General features: G+C 44.7%; 1 protein-coding gene across 1 annotated transcript in view; it reads right to left on the bottom strand.

The window, feature by feature from the left end:
- The window catches only part of sema6bb (sema domain, transmembrane domain (TM), and cytoplasmic domain, (semaphorin) 6Bb), a 119,057-nt gene that overhangs the window by 12,121 nt on the left and 86,674 nt on the right, over positions 1 to 20,262 (bottom strand). The window contains exons 14-16 of the mRNA XM_068591207.1: positions 19,083 to 19,223; positions 16,108 to 16,185; positions 11,919 to 11,977 (exon numbers count right to left, since the gene is read on the bottom strand). Of these exons, the coding sequence (XP_068447308.1) occupies positions 11,919 to 11,977; positions 16,108 to 16,185; positions 19,083 to 19,223 (278 nt within the window). The remainder of the gene's footprint in view (positions 1 to 11,918; positions 11,978 to 16,107; positions 16,186 to 19,082; positions 19,224 to 20,262) is intronic.

Genomic DNA, 20,262 nt, shown 5'->3' with positions numbered 1-20,262 from the left:
CCACCTCTAGCTACGCAGTGCATCTTCATTTTTAACTCTCGCCCTCTTCCCTCGCCTTGGTTTCTGTCTTCCTTTTCTTGCTCGCAGAAATAATCTCTGCTTGGGGGGGAATGAATGTAAACCGAGAGTTGCTTTTGTAAGAGGGGGGAGGGGGGAGGTGTGGGGGGGTACTGTGTGGTAAAATCATCAAAGGGGGGGGGGGAGGAGGGGCTGACTCCCTGCCGTTGCCCATAAACGCTTTTTCGCGGCCAACGGCACACGTGTTGCTGTCAGGAATGTTCCTCATTGAATTTGTGGATTCAATTAAACCAGGAGACAATCTGGTCAACCTTTAGTGAGAGGCAGCTTAACAAGGGCCGGTCTGTTAGCAGTTTCAGCTGCATCCAATCCAAACAAAGCAACTGGGCTGTGGCGGACACTGCGGTGAAATAAATTGTTTTCCAGAAAGTTTTGCACGCATGAGAGTCCATGTGTGTGTGTGTGTGTGTGTGTGTGTACATGTTTCTCTGTAGGATGTAGTTTTTCATTCTTTTCCTCCACGTACTAAGACGTACGGGTTACGGACTTGGCCGTGCTCTCATTCGGTAATTGATACTTTCATTTTCGGTGCGAAGCCCAAACGCAAAACGGTGAAGAGCAATAATAAATATTCACAAACATGTCACCGGCAATATATTGGAGAGCAGGTCCGCACAGCGTTTTGTCTCACTCCCTGCCCAGAGGGCTCATATCCTTCCCAAATCATGAACCAAGCAATCCCAGCGTAATATGTCTCCCATGCTACATCCATACATCACTTTAGAGCTACGTATACGATGCTATGCTACGCGCCCACCAGCTGAAAACACATGCCAATTTGTTTTTATGTGAAGTCCCCCAGCACTGGAGTGTTGGACCGGTTCCTGATACAAATGCATGGTGGGTTTAACAGAATGATTAAACCATCAGGCTCCGTGTCGGGGCGGCACGCCATCTGGGTGTCTGATTGAAACTACCATCGCCCGACTCGCTCAGCCACTCGCCCTGCTCTGTTAATTTACAGGTCGCGTTTAATGAAATGTCTCCGCCGTGACACGCGCAGAGGCCTCGCAAGCCACCGGGACACTTCCTGCGCCGAGCGATCGGTTCAGAATCACAGCGCCGCCGTCAGCTGACCTGCACTAAGGAGAGTTTACGGTGATCAATGCACGGGGAGCTGCAACAAACCTGCATGTGAAAGAGGTAGAACGAGGCTGATGGGAGGGCCAGACAGACAGAGAGAGAGAGAGAGAGAGAGAGAGAGAGTTGGAGCGAGAGGGAGGGAGGTGGAAAAGAAAGACAGAAGAAGAAACAGAGGAGAGAAGTGACAAAGAGAGACAGAGGAAGCGTCAGAGTATGGAGAAACATAGATGAGGTGAAAAAGAATGAGATGGAGACCGAGAGGTGACAGAGAGGAAGGGGGTGTGTGGGGGAAAAAAAAACAGTGCAGTCGTGTTATTGATGTGTTACAGAAAGAAGGAAAAGTGTTGTTTGACGCAGGGAGTTAGGGGAACTCTCCATGGTCGATTCCTGTCTGAATGATAGACACAAAAACAATCCCAAGTGCTGTGAGTGGAGAGTAGTTACAGTGCTCTGGATGTCACGCTGCAGGACTCTGTCGAGGCGTTACACAACGCCTCCAGGTCCGCCTCACTCTACCGGACAGCGACTACTCAGCAACGGCCACAGACCTGCCGGAGGCCCTTGTTTCTTCATCAGCTCTCTCTCTGTGTCTGTGTGTGTGTGCGTAGGTGTGTGTTTGTGTTGTAGGTTTAGCCAAATTCCTTAAATGTCAGTGTGTGGTGTTCACTTGGTAAACATTGTGAGAAGAGCTGCTGGGTTTAGCTGGTTTGTGTGTAGCTGCGTGTAAAAAGGTTCCAGCTCCCCTCACCACACCACAATGTTTAATGTGGCAAAGTCATTTTCCAGCTTTTTAACACACACACACACACACACACGCACACACATCTGGATCACATAAGACAACACATTAATCCAATCATGCACACGGCACGCACACATACCGGTCTTCCCGGTGCGCCATGCTTTTGGGATATATTACATATTAAGCCCTGCATGCGTCATTTTAAAGTGCATAAGTGTTGGTCAAGGTGAAGCCAATTTTAACCGCTTCATACCCTCATGGGCAGTTCAAATTGTCTCATTTGACTGTGTCTTTTGGCAGAAAAAAAGGTGTACTTCCAGTCCAATTTGAATCGTTATTATAGTCGTTTGTGGTTTTTGTAGACTGGATTTTGATTACTTTCTATCTTTGCAATCAAGCAATCAAACATTTGTGCTCAGTTATTAAGGTGTTGGCGTTTTGATTAATGGCTCCCCCCCCAAAAAACGGCAGTGCGGATATCAGACATTAAAGGCCCTGAAATCTGTTTTCACCCCTTGAAAGTTAGAAAAAAAATCTTGCGAACAATTTAATTTCAGAAAAACATCATCAGGGCTTTGTGGGTGTGGTTTGATTAAATTTGATTGACAGTGGCCTGGAAATATCAGAAAACGGCCACATATTAATTCTAATGTTGCTTAATCCTGATAGGTGCATACAAGTTTGTGACATCTCATTTCTCCAATTGAGCACAGAAAAAAAAATATATATTTTCAACTGTGACACGTAGCTTAGGTTGTTTTTTTTTTCATTATTTTTATATTGGCTGCATTTGTAATTGACGTAAATTAAGGTCCTCAGTGTGGGTGTTGAAATGTATTTTGGCTTCTTCCTTTTTTTTCACCAATAAGCACACTAACTGTGACCGTGGGTGAAGCCAACTGAATTGATTTAAATATTGAAAAAGGATCAATATGCACTTTGTAAAATGTAGGCATCTTTCTAAATGTATTTTGCACACTCAAATCTTATCAGGTTGTTTTTTATTTATTACTCAGAGGGACTCTGTTGCATAATGAACCGCTCATTTGCATTGCTTCTCCCTATTTATTCTCTTCAATTTTAATTACCCGCAGCATTTTCTCAGCTGTCAGGTCATTAGAGGACCTCGTCTACTTTAAACGGCGGCATGGAACAACAACTTTTGGACACGTGGGAACACAAAATCAGGGTTTGAACTCAAGCGCTTGTTTTAAAAGTTTGGTGTATTTTTGGAATAAATATCTGTAAAAACAAAGCTATAAAAAAAGGTCTCAAAGTGACACAACCCTCTCCACCTAAAAAAAAAATACATTTCAACCTGTTAAAGGATGGCAACCCTGCACACACACACACACACACACACACACACACACACACACACACACACACACACACACACACTATCCATCGTCAAGGCTCCGTGGCTCGCTGAGGGGTCAGTTTGGGTTTGTCAAGGCCCTCGCCGAGGCTCCCGCTGTGGAGAAGGAGATGTGAGGAGCCGAGAGGAAGGACTCGGAAGTTGGATGAAAGAGCTGAAGCCCTTCAGGAGTCTTCGCACCTCGCCAAGCTTTCCAGAGGCTGAGGCTGCTATTCTTATCTTCTTAGAGCTCGCCAAAAAAAAAAAAAAATCCCCCATCTCTACATTGAGAACCGCACACAGACGACATACAGTATTTCACTTGCCTTTCTTCCTAGGGCAATGCCAAAGTACACACACACACACACACACACACACACACACACACACACACACACACACGCACACACACACACACATCAATTGTTATAAGGCACATAGGTCCTCTTATTTCATCAGCCGAGCCTCAGTATTCACCGGGGGGTTCAGCTCTGTTCTTCAAGCCTCTGCTCCTTGGGGTGGGAGAGATGTGTGAGTTAGAGCACAGTCTGGCGTCTGGGGATGCACAGCTTCACACCACACTTCCTGTATCTTTCTCTCTCTCTCTCTCTCTCTCTCTCTTTCTCTCTCCCTGCCACTGGTGTCTGACTTGCAGAAGTGACAGCAGAGGGAGTTAGGAGAGGAGGAAGGACGACGTTGGCGTCAAGGTTACGCAGCCCCCTCTCCGTCTGAAAGAGGAGACCGCATCAAACATAAAATGAACTACTGTGGCAAAAGCCTTTTCTATCCCCCCCCCCTCCCCATTCCTCTCTTTCTTTCTCGTTTCCTGTCTTTCTCTTTCTCTCCGTTGGGGTTCAAACTACAGGGCAACTCATTTATCATGAGCAGACTTAAGAGCCCGCTTTAACTAGCTGCCATGTAAATACAAAGAACTGTGTCGGCTTTATGGGTTCCCCCTCATAAGCCTCAACTCAGGCCCCGTTCCAAACCGCAGCAATTAGGATGGAGCTGGATGAGACCACGGTCGTAAATTTGCCAACAAATTTTCTTTCCTGCACAAAAAAGCTCCTCGCAAAATTCCCGCCACCGGGAGACAGACAGAGTCGGTCCTGGTCCTGCGGTTGATCGTCATCCCCTCCGACGTGATGGCACAACGAGGACTCTCCATTCCAGTTTCTGCTCATTGATGTTTCAGTGGACCTCAATTACTGAGTGATTGCATCCCGCTGGTCCACCAGTCAAAACAGTGCCTTTCTTCAGGGAAATATTTTCACAGCACCATAATTGCTTCCATCTGTAGCTACACTGTGGCAACACCAGCTATGTCATTATGGCTGAGTGAGTTCACAGCGAAACGGGTGGCGACTGTGTTCGTACGAGTGTGAACGATCGTGTGTGAGCTGGTGAGCGTCTGGAATCGCGCACTCGTTGGAAAGCCTTTATTCCCTTTTATCAACAAGGAGGAAACGAGGGATTTGAGAAGTGTTGAGTCGGAACGTCGAGGGAACGTGATGAAGCAGGACGTGTCTCCAGCACCCCTTACTCCTATTTGATGGCTGGTTTAACAGAGTTGACTTTAGCTGATGAGCTGTCTGTGCAAACACGGTTTGACTCGTTCCACCCCCCAAAAGGCCCGCTAACAGCAAAATGAAATGAGGCGGCGTTGAGCTCAACGCCGCTGGGAGATTCAGGTACCAACAACATGATTTGGGTGGAAGAATCGCTTTCCTTTGGAGTTAAGAGACCCTCGCGGTAATTTCAAAAAGAGAAGTCGGAGGTTTGACAGACCATTTAGTCCACGGTCATACTGAAACTTATCGCCCCGCCAGAAAAGGGTCACGACCTGGAAAAACTGAGAGCCGGCCAATCGACACGTCGCGACAACCTCCCCGTAAGTGGATCCGACATGCAATACCGTCTGTCGACGCCTGAACCAAATCTGCCTCATTGCGCTCCTTACACGACTGGTTTCTATTACCTGTCACGCGCACGTTCACACGCGCTCGCGACACACACTCCGACGCACTCGCCAGGGCAGTTCAGAGTTAGTTAGGGGATTTCTGTCAGCGGGGCGTGTTCCGCTCAAACGTCATTAAAACTGAACCCGCCATTAAATCCAGCTGCAGTTTGTCACGCCGGACGAGTCGTCCACTGTGAGGAGACGGATACTTTCGAGGGCACACGACTGCTCACGCGCAGACATTAATGGCTCCGTTCTCCCGCACAAGCAGGATTGTTCGCGCCCACTCCGGGCACTAGTGGCTCTGACCAACTTATTTCTTTGCAAATTGCAGTCCTGGCGCAGCAGAGTAAGGAGTGTAATGGAGGCTGAAGCAAAAATTAATACTTTATTAGAGGGAGGAATACAGTATGAGCACATGGAGTCAGGGCAGGCTCCACTGATCACGACAGGTCTGGCAGTTTCCTAATGGGCTGCAGGAGCTGCAGAATCCCAAATCATGATGAACACTGGAGACCAATCAGCTTTGAAGCGTCGTGGTCAACTGAGCTGGCGTTAGTTTGTGTTGTTCTGGGTTCCTTCAAGGCGTGAAGTAGATTTGAGACGTTTTCTCTTAAGGCCACGCAAAATTAAATTGAAGACCAACTTTCTAAATCAAAATTGAATGCGTTTTCGGTTCCTGCTCGGAGAAACAAAGACGAGAGACGTTTTGATAGATTACTTCAAAAAATGAAGAAGAAAAAAATGTTTGAGTATGGTAAGACTTTTGAGAGATTGCTTTCACACATTCAAATACCAATTAAGACTTTTTTTTTTTAGATGAATGAATTCAATACCTTTCAAGACCATTGAAGTAAATGTAATAAAACGTGTCTTTATTCTTCTTTCAAGTATTGTCTGAGTAGACACAGCCTGATATTGCATCGGCTTTTGTGTTGAGGAACGTCATTGCTGTCCAAAAACTATTAAAAATGCAACAAAGTCTTTCAAAGCTTTTCACTGGGTGACATACAGTTTTCTTTAGTGACGATCAACAGATGAAGTGCTGAAAATGCTGTTGGAGATTTGCATTAATAGAAAAATGGAAACAGCTTTTATAATGATAATAATCTGTGTGTGCGTGTGTATATCAGCCTTGAGTGTTGACAATTTGAGATGTATCTTTCTTGTTACACCGCAGTGTGAATGCACCCACACTGTGTGACCCGAGTGTAAATGTCACATTACAGACTAAAGATGAAACATATTATTACAGCTGCTTTATAGATGGTAAGGAAAAAATATTTCTTTACACTTTATCCTAAAAGCATTAAAACATGACATTGAAAAGTGTCTTTTGATGTGTGTTCGAAAGATGCCAAAGTTTAAGAGGTGAAACTCAAAGTACGTAAACGTTTTGGGACTTTCTGTAAATGCCACGCGGATACTAAGGCCTTGAAAATTGCTCTTTGTGCATGTGTTTGCAATAAAATGTGGTCTTAGCAGGTGGAAACGCAAGTCACATGCCAAAACGGCTGAGTCACTTCACCGCCCCTGGGGCTGGTGTGTTTGTTTGGACCCACAAAACTACTGAACAACAACGAAGTTCGCTCGCCAACGCCTGAGAGAACGTAGAACACATCGGCTAATAGACCTAAACACACACACACACACGTATATGCATGCACCCATACACACGCACCCATACATACGTACGTATGCACACACACACACACACACACATATACCTACGCACGCATGCACATGTACACACATATATGTATGTATTGTACGCGCACACGCACACACACACACACACACACATATACCTACGTACGTACGCATGCACACACACACACACATATATGTATGCATACACACATACACCTACCTCGGCACGCAAGCATGCACATGTACACACACATACGTATGTATTTTACGCACATGTACACGTACGCATGCACGAACGCACACACATATACACACACACACACACACACACACACGCACACACATAATTGAACCCAGTTACTGTTCTGACCTCATCTTTTCATCACAGGGCTCCTCCCACAACACATCGTCTCAATTAAACGTTGTGCTTCCAAACTCTGCTTTGATCAGAGAGGATTTGAGCAACGGCATGTCTCTACATACTAATATTTGGTGTGTGTGTGTCTGTGTGTTTTGGGGGTGATATTTACAATCAGAAGGCAATACCCTTCGCTGCACCTCACTTCTTCGCATCGTTTCCCACTTCCCCCTTTTTTTTTTTTTTTTTTGCAAAGATGCCATCGTCCACTTTTATGCCAAATTCAGTAGAACCGAATGATGCCAAAGATTAATGCATTGAAGCTGCAGTGTGGAGCGGGGAGAAGGGCAGCCGCTCTGTGATGGAAGGAATAGAGAAGATTAGGAGGGTGCGAGGCAGGCCGTTCACGTCTCCTAGACAGAATTACAGCTTGGCCACAGGCCCACTGAGGAGGCCAGTGTCAGCGCTGTGACACAGGAGACGCCGGTGGCACTCTCAGTCTATTTGTCACACCGGCTCGGCCATGCTCCCTCTCCTCTCACTTCCCTGAACCTCCCACCATTCTCAAAGCTTCCCCACTCTCTCCTATGTGATTATCCCACCACCGCACCATTTTCTCCTCCTCTGACCTCCCTCTTTTCCGTTTCTTTTCGTACCCACCCACATGACTTTGCACTTCTGATCCTCTGGACCGTTTCGCTCGTTCCGTCCTCAAAGTTTGCCTTTTTTCCTTATGATCCCTCAATCTCTTTTTTGCTCCGCTCTCTACTTCTTGATCAGATTTACCCGGTCTCATCTCCCCATGCCCCGCTCTTCTCGGCCCCATTCCTTTCCCCTTTGCAGAATCACCCTTGATATCTATTCGACTGCCATCAGCCAGAGGAGAGATGAAAATCGATTCCCCTTCCAGCAGCCGCTTCTCTCTGGCTAAGGAGGAAGGGAAGGCAGTTAGCTGGGCTCTAAGTAAGGCCGTCCATCCATCTTCCTTTGAGGTCTGACGACAAGGCTGCTCTGGAATAAGTGGAGCACTGACTGGGACTGGAGAGAGAGATGAAACATGGTGGAGTGGAGAGGCACTGGAGCAAAGACTAGGGCACAATAAATGACTTGGCTGCAAAGCCAAAACTAGCATAATATAAGCAGCCTAACCTCAACCTTAAAGGGGCCAGTTCATTCTAATTGTCACTCGTGTTTTATTTGGCTAGTTTTTAAAACACATGTCTTTCTAAAGAGGTTCAGACATAAAAGAAAAGATCCATTTATGTTTCAGAAAAAAAAACTTACCAGAAACAATTTCTTTGGAAAATCTTTCACGCATTACCTTCAAACAGTCTATCTGTAACCTCATATCAGGTTGCATTATGTATGCGTTTTCTGTACTTGTCCAAGGACGTTTTCCATTTTAAATGTCTGATTTTCTGTTCTTTAAATACTTGTTAGCTACCGGGCAAATTACCTCAACTTAGCTTATCGTTAAGGTGAAAAAAGACAAAGTAGAGAATCCCCAAACCTTTTTTTTTTAATATATGTAAAAGACAATGTGTTCTGCTTTCCTGCCATAACAATAATCTTGTGATGCAGAGTCACCCTGACCTCAGGTTGGGAGGGCCTTGAACATTATTTGTTACTTCATGCTTAGCCACAATCTTGATTCAAAATCATGATTAAAAAAAGCCGTTTTTTTAGGATCACTGACTGCTGAAGATTGTACAAACTTTGATCGAAAAACGTAGACTTCTCTTTAATGGCGGGTAAACCAAGGGAAGGGTGAAAATGAGTTTGCAGAATTTCCCCAAAGAGAGGTAGATAGGCTGACACCTTATCTCACCTCCCATCTGCTGGGTCGAGATACAGACATGTGCAAAAGGGTTGGATGTAGAGATATGAAATATTCAGCAACCAAAAGCCTTCTGTCTAGCCCACCGATCCAGGTCCCTATAGAGTTAGAGCTGGTCTGTGTGAGCATCTGTGTGTGTGTTTGTAAGTACACAGATGTACAGTAAGTGTCCTGTGTACATTAAGAATGAGACACATGGAGAGAATTAGAGCGAAAGATGCTGACAGACGCATATAGAGAGGCAGTTTTTACAGTCTTAACAGTGTCAGTGACAGTTTGTCATAACAAGCTCAAGCTGCGCCTCTTTGTCTTCCTCTAAGTGAATATTGCCTTCTCGGATGGCTCGAGGAATCTTTGTCTTACGGGAAGACAAAGAGAGATGATCTCAGCGCTAACTGGGAACAGGAAACACGGAGGAAATCATCCATATCAGAGACAATGAAAGTGTCAAATAGGAAAAGAGATATGATAAGACACGCCAACAGGCCGAGGTCATCGCAACATCGGAGACAAAGTGCTGTCTAAGTGGCAGCCTTCGCAAGGATGCCGCCTCGCATTCCTGCACGTGTCCACCCGGCGGCTGTCTGGTTCGTCTGGCGACACCACGGCTCACCTCCATCAACAGAGTGCAGCCTGGGTATATTTCATGACTGGATCAGAGGCAGGCACAAGTGCGACTCAGAGCTCAGATATACGTCGAAGGCGGGGCTAAGGAGCAGGGCGGCACGTCTCTATCTGACACCGGTCTAAGAGGAGCAGCCATCGAGGGCTCTGCTCTTTCATCGCCGCCTCACAGATTTTCTTTAGTGGATACAAATCTGAAAAGGGATATTCGGCTTCACATTTGCGGCCAGTTTTAAAGGGGACATGTCTGAGCCAATTCACGAAGCACGGCAAACACTACACAGCTTGTTAAACAGTTGCGCGACCTCTTTTGTTGCTCAGGAAGGAGCTTTGTCACATGTCGGATATGCAGTGTTTTGAAGCTCGGTCCAGACTAAGGTAGAAAAAAATGTCTGGAGTAACCAAAGTAGGTACTTACTGTGAATGTAATAAGATTTATCTGCCTGTAAATTGTAAAAAAAAAAAAATGTTTTGGTGATTTAATTTAAGAAAACAATACTTTATGCTCAACTAAGAGCTTCCTATCGAAATGGCTAGGTCTGCTGCTTTGGGGGAAGAACATTTGAATGAATGACTCACAATGAACCGAAATAAATAATTGGCAGGTTATTTTGTGAATTTAGATTAGCCAACCAAAATAATTGACACGACGCTCAGCTTTTATATTCCACCTCACACAAAATTGCAGGTGCACGCAGCCTGGCATTAAATACAGGAAATGAGAGATAAAGGCAGCGTTTGTTGAATAAGGCACTTTCATCGGCTTCCTGTTTGCTTTGAGTCCCCCAACTTTATGCAAATGTCACATTAAATCGCTGTAGAAGTCTTTTAAGACATCACACCAGGAGAAGAAGCGCTGTGCTGATCTACTGTGTGCAGTGAGTGTCGGTGTCATCACTCTCTCCGACCCCCGAGACCTGGCACCATTGGTCGAGATATAACAAGTGCAAGAAGATACAATATTAGAGTTTATAAGACACTCCATTAGCACGGAGCAAGAGTAATCATGTATCTCTCACCCGCTGCTGTAGTACAGTAATGATCATAGAAGCTGTATTTTTAATTACAAGCTTCCTGCACAGCGCAGCATTTGCGGGAGTCTAGTCCCCTTGCGGAGAATAAGTATCAGATTTTTCTCCCAGTTTGTGATATTTTACAAACACTGACTCGCAGGAGTCAAAAGCAGGATACATGCAGGACACATACATACTGTGTTTAAAATATAATAACCCCTTTGGAAGATCATGGGTTTTCTGTTTTTCAAAGCAAGGCTACCCCCCCCCCCCCCCCCAGCACATGTTCTATATGGGGCTACACATGTGATCAATAAAGGCGGATACTATCTTAACTTCCCCATGCATAGAGTGAGCATCAAGCCATCACAGACCCCCCCCCCCCCTCTCGCGCCCCCCTACGGTTTTGGTGGTCAGAGGACCTGAAGTGAGAGAGCAGCATCAAACAGAGCGCCCATCTGAAACGGGATTAGAGCCGTTTCGTGGGTTCTGATTATGCAATATTTATCTGTTCTTTTCTCAGGGAGCATGGCACATGAACTCGGGGAACTTTCCGAAGTGAGGGATTAATTTGCACGCATTGGAATTAGCGCTCAGATCAAAGAGAGCGGGGCGTCGTGGGAGTATCCAAAACCTCTGTGTATCTGGAATAGAGATTTTCGCTCTGCTGTGTACCCCCTCTATTTTCATAATGATATGGAGAGAGAGAGAGAGAGAGAGAGCGAGAGAGAGAGAGAGAGAGAGAGAGAGAGAGAGAGAGAGAAATGAAAACATCAAGGCGAATTCAAGCTGAAGTGTAATATAATTAACCACATGTATTTGAAACAGAACCTACTGGACCAAAGCAAAGATAGTATACAAGTGAGGACAGAGTAAACAGTTGGAAGAACAAAGTTAGCTTCAAAACATACACAGGGATTTTCCTGCCAGCTCGACAAAACGAGACTAGCCGACCGTCTTCATGTTCGAGATTGGTTGTTCCTCTGGGGAGGAGTGAGAAACAACAGAGCACCGAGGAGGACTGGGACTTTTCGCTGTGTTTATTTACGGATTTCCGCTGTATGAATGGAAACTACCGAGCTCTTCCTCTCCTTTTGACCGTATTGGTGTGTACCCTAAAGATACGCTCGTTACGTAAAGGCTCGTAGCGCAGACAAAAGAGCTACCAGCTTTCACGCTTGTGGGCAAACGCACACGGACTCGTCATTCCTCTTACCGTCACAGTCACCCAAGTGGGCCACGTTTCCCTGTTCGACATCTTGCTCGAACGGCAGTCTGCAGAGGAGAAGAGACACAGTCATTAATCAGAGGACACGGCGGCCCGGCGACACGGCCACCGACACACAGCACAGATCCTCTCCGATAGAGGAAATCGCTCTCAATGTTACAGCAGAGGACAAGCTGTGAGGGAGCATATATATATATATATATATATATATATATATATATATATATATATATATATATATATATATATATATATAAGCTCCGTTAACACTTTGATTGTATTGTTTCTATTTTGACAAAGTGAGAAAAATTGTAATAATACAAACAGCATTAGAGCTCCCTTGAGCGGCGTAATTTCTCGCAATAATCACCATTATAATTCAAAGATAACCACTTATGCCTGCAGGGGCATTAATTATGTGAATTAATGCATTGAATTAGGAGTATTTTTAGGTCAGCATTCTTGTCTTCACATTGGATTTGTGGCGTAAATATGAACTCATTGTTTTTCATTCTTTAGGAGATGGAGAAGGGAAATATGTTTTAATCATTAATATGGAACTTAAGTTGTGGAGCCTGTTTAAATATACTGCAAATTATAAAGATCATCATAAAAGGTCACCTGTCATGAAAGTAAACGTTCATATTCCACGGAAAGTCCCACATATCGCATTTCTACAAGTCTATCCTGGAGCTTTAAAACTCATTTCCCATTCAGGCAACAGGGGAGCAACAGAAACTCAAAGGACAAAAACATATGATGAGGTGAGGAAGCAGAAGGAAATGAGAACAGCGCTGAGACCAGGTGCTCGCAAAGAAAACCACAACGGCTCTTAATCATGGCTCATATCAGGGAAAAACAGAACCAAGTTGCAGGAAAAAAAAGCTGTGTGTATGTGTGTGCACTGCAATCATGATTATATAATGTAATACATTTCCAATCCACTTCAAAATAAGACACACACACAAGGTTTTCATTCTGGTTTCAATGATTGGATATCTGCTGTGGGAAAACTGCAATCACGCGCGTGCACACGCACGCTAATCATCACTATACGTAATGACCATGTGGAATTAACACGTTGGTAATTGTGTGTCTTAAAAAATACTCGATAGTTCAGAAAGAGAGGAAACAACTATCCAAAATCTGTCTAGGTAAAAACATTCTGCCAACCAGCACCTCGAAAAGGTCCATAATAAACACGCTATAGCTCATTTGTCTCCTCGCCACAAAGAGGTCGAGCTAAATTTGCGTCCTTAAATGTGGAGCTATTCCTTTAATAAACAATTCCTTTGACTTAAGTGCATGATCTATACTTTGATGTTTCCAGGACATCGTTTTTCCGAATGAACTAGACTCTAACCGACGGAGACTAAACTCATATCCGTGATCAAACTCCTAAGACTTGATTTAGTAAGGATCCATCAGTGAGCACTTGGCAGCAGACACGCTCTAGAGACCCGATGCAAGCTCAATTTAAGGAACATTTAGAGAAATGGGAGCTTATTCAAAGTTACAAGCCTTCGGGGTGTGAAGCATGTTTGAAATGCATCTTTCTTCACTTGCAAGAGGCATTGGCCTGCTTGACATTCTGGTTGATATCAATGGATACAACGCGTGTTGCTTGCTCTTTTGTGGACATGAGCCATGCAAAACAACACTTCAGATTAAATAGGAAATCCTCCACACAGAAGTAAATGACCACTTAAAGATCTACATTGGTCCCCCAAATAGCGCTGTTCCACCGAAACCACCGTTTGGCCTCCGAACAACCCTTGAAGAACCAGAGCAACAACAGCAAAAACAAGAGGCTCATTGGGAGAAAGTGACTGAGGAGTCTGTATTTTGTAATTAGCTAAAGGCTCAGGCAGCATCGTAGCCAACATCTGTGCTTTTAATGCCTAGAAGTCCCCGTGACAAATGAGTCCAAGTGCTCTGTGAACAAACAGCGGGTTGTCACCTTAATAAGGAATAATGTTTTGTGTTCACTTGGCTGCCTCTCAGGGATTGTGAGTCATTTACTTTGTATACATTAGCTTTGTCTGTGTGTGTGTGTGTGTGCGCCTGTGTGTTGTTGGTTTTAGATTTTTTTTTTTTTTTACAGTGTTTTGTTATTTCCATCACATTTCCCCAAAGTTTAAAACCCTCATAATAAAAAGGAGCGTGATATAGACCACATGTGTATTCGTGTGAAATGCTCGCGTATTAACAGTAATGATTGCCGACCAGGACTACTTGAACCCCAGGGGTCACTTCAGCAGTTGCCAGAGGCTCCGCGGAAACAATGGTGGAGCAGCTCAGCAAATCTAATAAAGTATAAATCACAGTTTGATTTGGAAATATAGCCACACAGTGAACCAGCTACAACACCTTGACATAACATGCTGCAATTAAGAGAGAGTGAAAACCTAAAAACTCAGATAAACAGTCAAAATATTCTCACTGGCAGAAGCAAAACGTGAGAAAAGTTTTGTGTCACCTCGTTTACAGTATGTTAATAACACTCTGGAACAAAACAATGAAACCACACATAAACCCATGTTTCCTCCCAGTACAACAGCCACAACCTTTTTCATAAAGAATATAAAACTTTCCTTCCTCAGAAACGGCCCAACATCGGTAATCTTTTCATGCTGGCAAAGATTACCTTCCACCCTAAAATCTACCGTTTCACCCAAAAATTGTATTAAAAGAGATGTTTAAGAAGCTCAACATCACTCTCACATCTGTACGGTAAATACTGTGTGTGCATAGTTAGCTTAGCTTAACAAGAATCTGTTTCAGGTATAAAAAAACTGCCTACTGGCACCACTAAAAAGGGCATTCAATAACATGTGTTATCTAAAAATCAAGGTGTAACACAACAAGTTTCATTCAAATTAGAATCCAAGACATCGATAAAATGAATCAGCTGTAAAGCCAAAACACCAACAAAATGGAAAAGCAATTGTACGGCGACAATATTCCCACTGGGAGAAAAAAAGGAGGTGAGAAATGTTTTTGTTACACCTTGTTTAGCGGTTCAGTAATAACACTCTGGGATACAGCAAGAAAAAACACAACTATAAAAGTATTTCTCACACTATTGTTTTCTTGAGGGATACAAAACTTCTTTCCCTCAGAAAGTGCCTAAATTAGATCTATAACACCAACCGCTGAGCTCTCCTCTGGCGTCAGTTTGCAAAGAGAGGTTGCATTTAGTCCACAAAGAGGAAATCCGCAGTAAGTCAATGCAAAATCGATTGCAGAGTTGACCGCCCTTGGTAAATCAAATCAAAACCAACACAGAGGCCTTTAATAGTATAAGCAGGCAGCCTGAGGTGGTCTAAAGACCCATGTTGTCTGTTCTGCTGGCACTACACCTGTGTTTGGAAAGCCTAATTCAATAAGCAGCCTGACTAAAGAAAGATTTGATTTCACCGGAGGGAGGCAGCCACGACTGGTGGAGAGCGAGACAGGCCGCTGCATTCAGTAGCGGCGAGCAGAGAGAGAGAGAGAGAGAGAGAGAGAGAGAGAGAGAGAGAGAGAGAGAGAGGTCACACAAACACTCACATTCACACACATCCCGACGACACTGTGTCTGGGTACGTCATGCATAACACAGACAGCGTTGCACAACAGAGAAACAAACACTAAACTCTGCTCTCAGTCACACACACACACACACACACACACACACACACACACACACACACACACACACACACACAGTGTTATATGGCCACCACCTGATAAAAAAGCTGAGTGAAAGAACACAGTAGTGTTTAACAGCGGCAGCAGACATCTTGAATCAATAATGTACAAAGGGCAGACTGTGTGACAGGTTACTTAGAGGGCACAGATGTTACTCAGATGCTCAAGTAGTCTGATAGAACCAAGGACTTCCAAGCCAGATAAATAATATATGGGCCGTTTCTACGGGTGGTCTGCTACTGTAAGGTGTGCTGTCGGAAGAATAACCTTGAGAGCGACGATAAAAGGGAAAATAAATCAAATCAAGACGACGACAAAAAAAAAATCACCTGTAGATCAAGGAGAGGGAACAGAGAAAGGCGGTAAACCAGAACGTGGACCTAAAGACAAACCACGAATAAACCAGACCAGAGTGGCAGCAGGGGCAGGCACTGTGCCCGGTATGACGCGAAAGCAATAAAATACGAACGGAGAGGTGTCATACCTGGTCCCAGGTCTGAGGAAAGAACAGGTGCTTCCTCTGGTCCAGCCGCAGTAAGGATCCCTGGAGGCGATACAGTTCCTGCAGAGAACCAAAAGTTACCCAATGAACCGCAAATAATCACTATTTCACTTGTAATGACTTTATGTCACTTCAATGTAAAGCACTGATCATCGCTTTCAAATGTTCTATAAGGGCTGTAACTCCCGGTATCTTCATTTCTGATGAAATTATGTAATATTAGATCAGCCAATGAGTCTATACTAGAAGTCAGGGTATCTTGTCAGATCTCATATTAACTATTTTTGCACATCTGAGCCCATCAACTACAAATCATAGCAGAGTTTTTATATTTATTTCCAACATCCAAGAAAGCTCTTCATGTCAAGCTTCTTAAGGCTTGAAACTTGCTTGATGATAGCATTCATCACAGGGAATATTTTGTCATCTACTTCAATATTGGGCAGGGCGGACACGGAGCTGAGTGCAGAAACAGATTGGATTTCAAATGCTTTCTTGTTAGTTAAAGGGAGAGTATCTCGGGTTTGGTGGCATTTGATTGTGGTTTGAAGATTGTAACTAACTGCGTAGCCTTGATGGTCTCCTCCCTCTCTAAGTCTGCGGCAAAAGAGAGCCACGAGGTACAAAACTCTGGTGGCGCCGTTCGCCTCGCTCCGAGGCCGTCCGCACACCATAATAACGACGTGACTCGGGTGGCGACACCACTGTTTTTCACCCTGTTGCTCATTTTACCACAGTTTCACGAGGCTGTCGGACAACTACTGTGGCCTACAGGTAACGCAAAGGAGTCAAAGGCCGGCGTTTTGGTTTGTCCGTGCCGGGCTACTGTGGAAACGAGGCGGCACAGCATGTCGTACTCCATAACCCACTTGTTATCGACATGAACGGCTCAGTCTGAGCTCAAGGAAAACACCACGATTCTTAGTTTCAGGAGATTAAACACGAGGGAAAACCGATGCGGATGTTATAGTTCATTTCTGCTCGTGGATCCTGTGAAATGCTGAACACTGGCCCTTTAATTGAGGTAGTCCTCTCAATGAAGCGTGAAAGTTAAGTCGAAGATGGAGATGAAGAGAAGCTTTGTAGTGTACTTAAAATGTAAGATTTCTTCGCCTGAAACTCGGTTCAGAACATCGAGACGTTCTGGGATTCGATCTGTCCGGCAGCAGCAACCTGTGATATGCAAGAACTCCACGGTGCTCGAGCTGCTTGGCGTTTGTCTCCTGAGTTTGATTTTCAGACAACATGGTTCACGAATGACGTATATTTCCACTCCACTTCTTAAGCATCAGATGTTAGAAAGCCCTTGACTGCCGCAACAGAGAGTTTTTGAAATGAAATGCTCTCTGTTCACGACGAGAATGATAATCGGAGGTTGAATTAAAAACATACTCAAACTCAGAGGTGTTCACCGTGAAGGATTACGAATCTCAAGACAAACACAAGTCTCTCTAAGTCCATTTTTAAAAGCATACGAGCATCATGAATAGAAATTACTGTGCGCATAAAAGGGAACCAATCTAAAAACCTGCAGTACCAGAAAATGGATGGCAGAGATGTCAAGTAGCCTAAAATGGATTCATTGTTGTTGACTGATAAAATGTGAAACCTCTGACATCCGTGGTTAACTGCACAACATTACGCTTTAATGACGGGTGTGCAAGTGGGGTCAAATGAGGTTAAAACGTCAATCTGTAACTGCATGCATTGGAAAGCAGACTGTAAACCGTTGAATTATTAAAGATTTCAAGAAGAAAAAAAAGCCAACCACGTGGGCTGAAGGCTGTGAGGAGAGGGAGCACTCACAAACCCTCTTCAAGAGTTAAGAAGCCGACCTGAAGCTGCTGAAGCGCGACAAAGAAATCTCGAACATACGAAACATTAACTCTCGGCCCCTCATCCAAACCCATGAACTCACACACGCTAAACGGACCTGGGGAAGAACGGGAGCGTTTCTTAATGTGCTCTGGATTACACGCTCGTGTGACTCACCTGGTCCAGTGAACACACCGCACGCCTGATGCGCTGGCGTGTGCGCCGGTTTGTGTTAGTGTGTCAGTAGAGCAGACCCGGTCAGTGTGCCGGCGAGGGGCAGGGAGTCTGTATCCTGGCGCTTGTGTGGTTGTACGCAGGTGAAACTTTATTGCTCTGAATATATGCATTTTTGTGTTTAATTATGTCGGATTAGTGGACTCGGGGTATTGCCGCTCTTTCGGTTTCCGTTAAACACATTCATACTGGCACATTGCCTGAATAACAACAACTTCACTGGAGCTTCTGATAATCGTATAACTGCAGGGTGAGGTGGAAAAACTACCAGCTCGCTTTAAAAAAAAAACATAAAGTAGCTGCCACGTTACGCAATAGCTACTAAAACGACATTAAAGCATTTTAAAACATAGACGCATTTTACAACACAACAGGTTCGAAAAGAACCTGTAAGAATAAAAGTGCATCTTTATATGGACAAAAAGATTGTGCGTATCATCCCCATAAGCTTCATTATAGTTGATTATTGTCATTTATTTACCATATAATGCTTTACGCTTATGCCAGTAGCTACTTGTATCTGTTAAAATGATGGTGCATCTAGGACGAAGTTAAAATTGCAGTCAAAGGTAATAACAGCATTCTCTTTAATGGTAGAGTATTACACTAACAGCTTATATTAGATTTTCTTCCAATTTGCTGGCACATTTATGGCATTTTGACTCATTTCTGTATTATAAGGCAGTTAACACATTATCACTGTGCTCAAGGGCACAGTGACAGTCGGTATTAAGTTGTACTATGGTTATTAGTGCAGGGAAAATTCAGGTCAGCTACCCCGGAGCTGGCAGAGGCTCAGTGTCACGCTCAAGGACAGTTGTTGTTCTTGAATGGTAACCTAACTTATTATTATGCTGCCCTGCAGCCTTTTAATGCTCCTCTACGAACGGTGTTTGGTGCAGACTTACTTCATGCATCGGGAGTAGAGCTGGCATCGAGCCACCGGTACTCTGACCACACAGGAGGGGAAGGCAAGAAGCAGAGTGTGGCTAACCCGATCCAGAGTCAGAGACAACAGCTGCCTGGCCTGCAGAGAGTCCTCAGCACACCTGCGACACACACACAACGCACAAAAAAAACAACAACCGCGTGAGGCAATTTCAATTACCAGACCGAGACTGACCATTAAACCTCTGACCTCACTGAGCCTTTCAGCAGGAAAAAAATGTATTCCTCACGACTCGGCGTGAAAGAAACAAACCTGAACAGTTCTTTAAATAAAGGCCATGATAAAAGTGGAAGAGATGAGAGGTAGCCGTGACGCCAGATGTTACAAAGTCGATCCAAATCTGCGCTGGGCTGATCGTAAGGGTTCGAGAGGTCCGCCGGCCATCAAAAAGCGGCAGCCAGCAGCTGAATCACTTCTAATTGCCACTTAGAGCTACGATAGCCGGCACCGACCTGCCTTTGTGCAGCGGATTTATACCTTTTTATGCACATGTGCACTCATGCATCAGTTGTGTCGGGATGGTTTATGGTAATGACATTGTGGCGGACCCACAGTCATTAGGAAGAATCTATCATTCTGCTAAGGCCAAGCTGCGAGTCATTCTTCACAGCCAATATCAGGAAAATCAGGGAAAAAGGGAGGGGGGGGGGAGAGATGTAGGGAGTGCAAAACAATCGAATAAACAACTAACGCAGTGAGAGAAACAAAGACGGGAGACTCGTGAAAAGAAAACACGAGGAACAGAACCTATGTTAGATGGAGAGGTGGGAAGAGGGGGAATTAGGAGCAGATACAGGCTCTGTTAGTGGTGGATCTCTCTCATTTCCAGATTCATTATGGCAACCGGCCAATCACAAGGCGGTGATTTCTCTGCGCTGGCTTCCTAAAAGATGCCACTGTCAGTGGACCTGCTCCTGTGCTCCAGCGGGTTTACTCCAGGGCACAAGGCATCTCTTTGTCTGTGTGCGTGAGGTGAGGTCGGGTTTGGCCCTGCCTGAAGCGGAACGGGGAAATGAAAGACCTGATGTGGCTCTGCTCGGTCTCCTGATTAGCCGGGTGCCTGCTGTGACAGCCGGACTGTCACTGACCTCCTGCTGGGCTTACCATGCACACCAAATTACCCCTTGCACACTGGCTCC

The sequence above is a fragment of the Clinocottus analis genome, unplaced genomic scaffold (genome assembly GCF_023055335.1).
Source record: "Clinocottus analis isolate CAN_PGR_092001 unplaced genomic scaffold, fCliAna1.0.p SCAF_25, whole genome shotgun sequence".
In the NCBI taxonomy this organism is placed as follows: domain Eukaryota; kingdom Metazoa; phylum Chordata; class Actinopteri; order Perciformes; family Cottidae; genus Clinocottus; species Clinocottus analis.
This window is presented reverse-complemented; position numbering and strand designations above follow the sequence as displayed.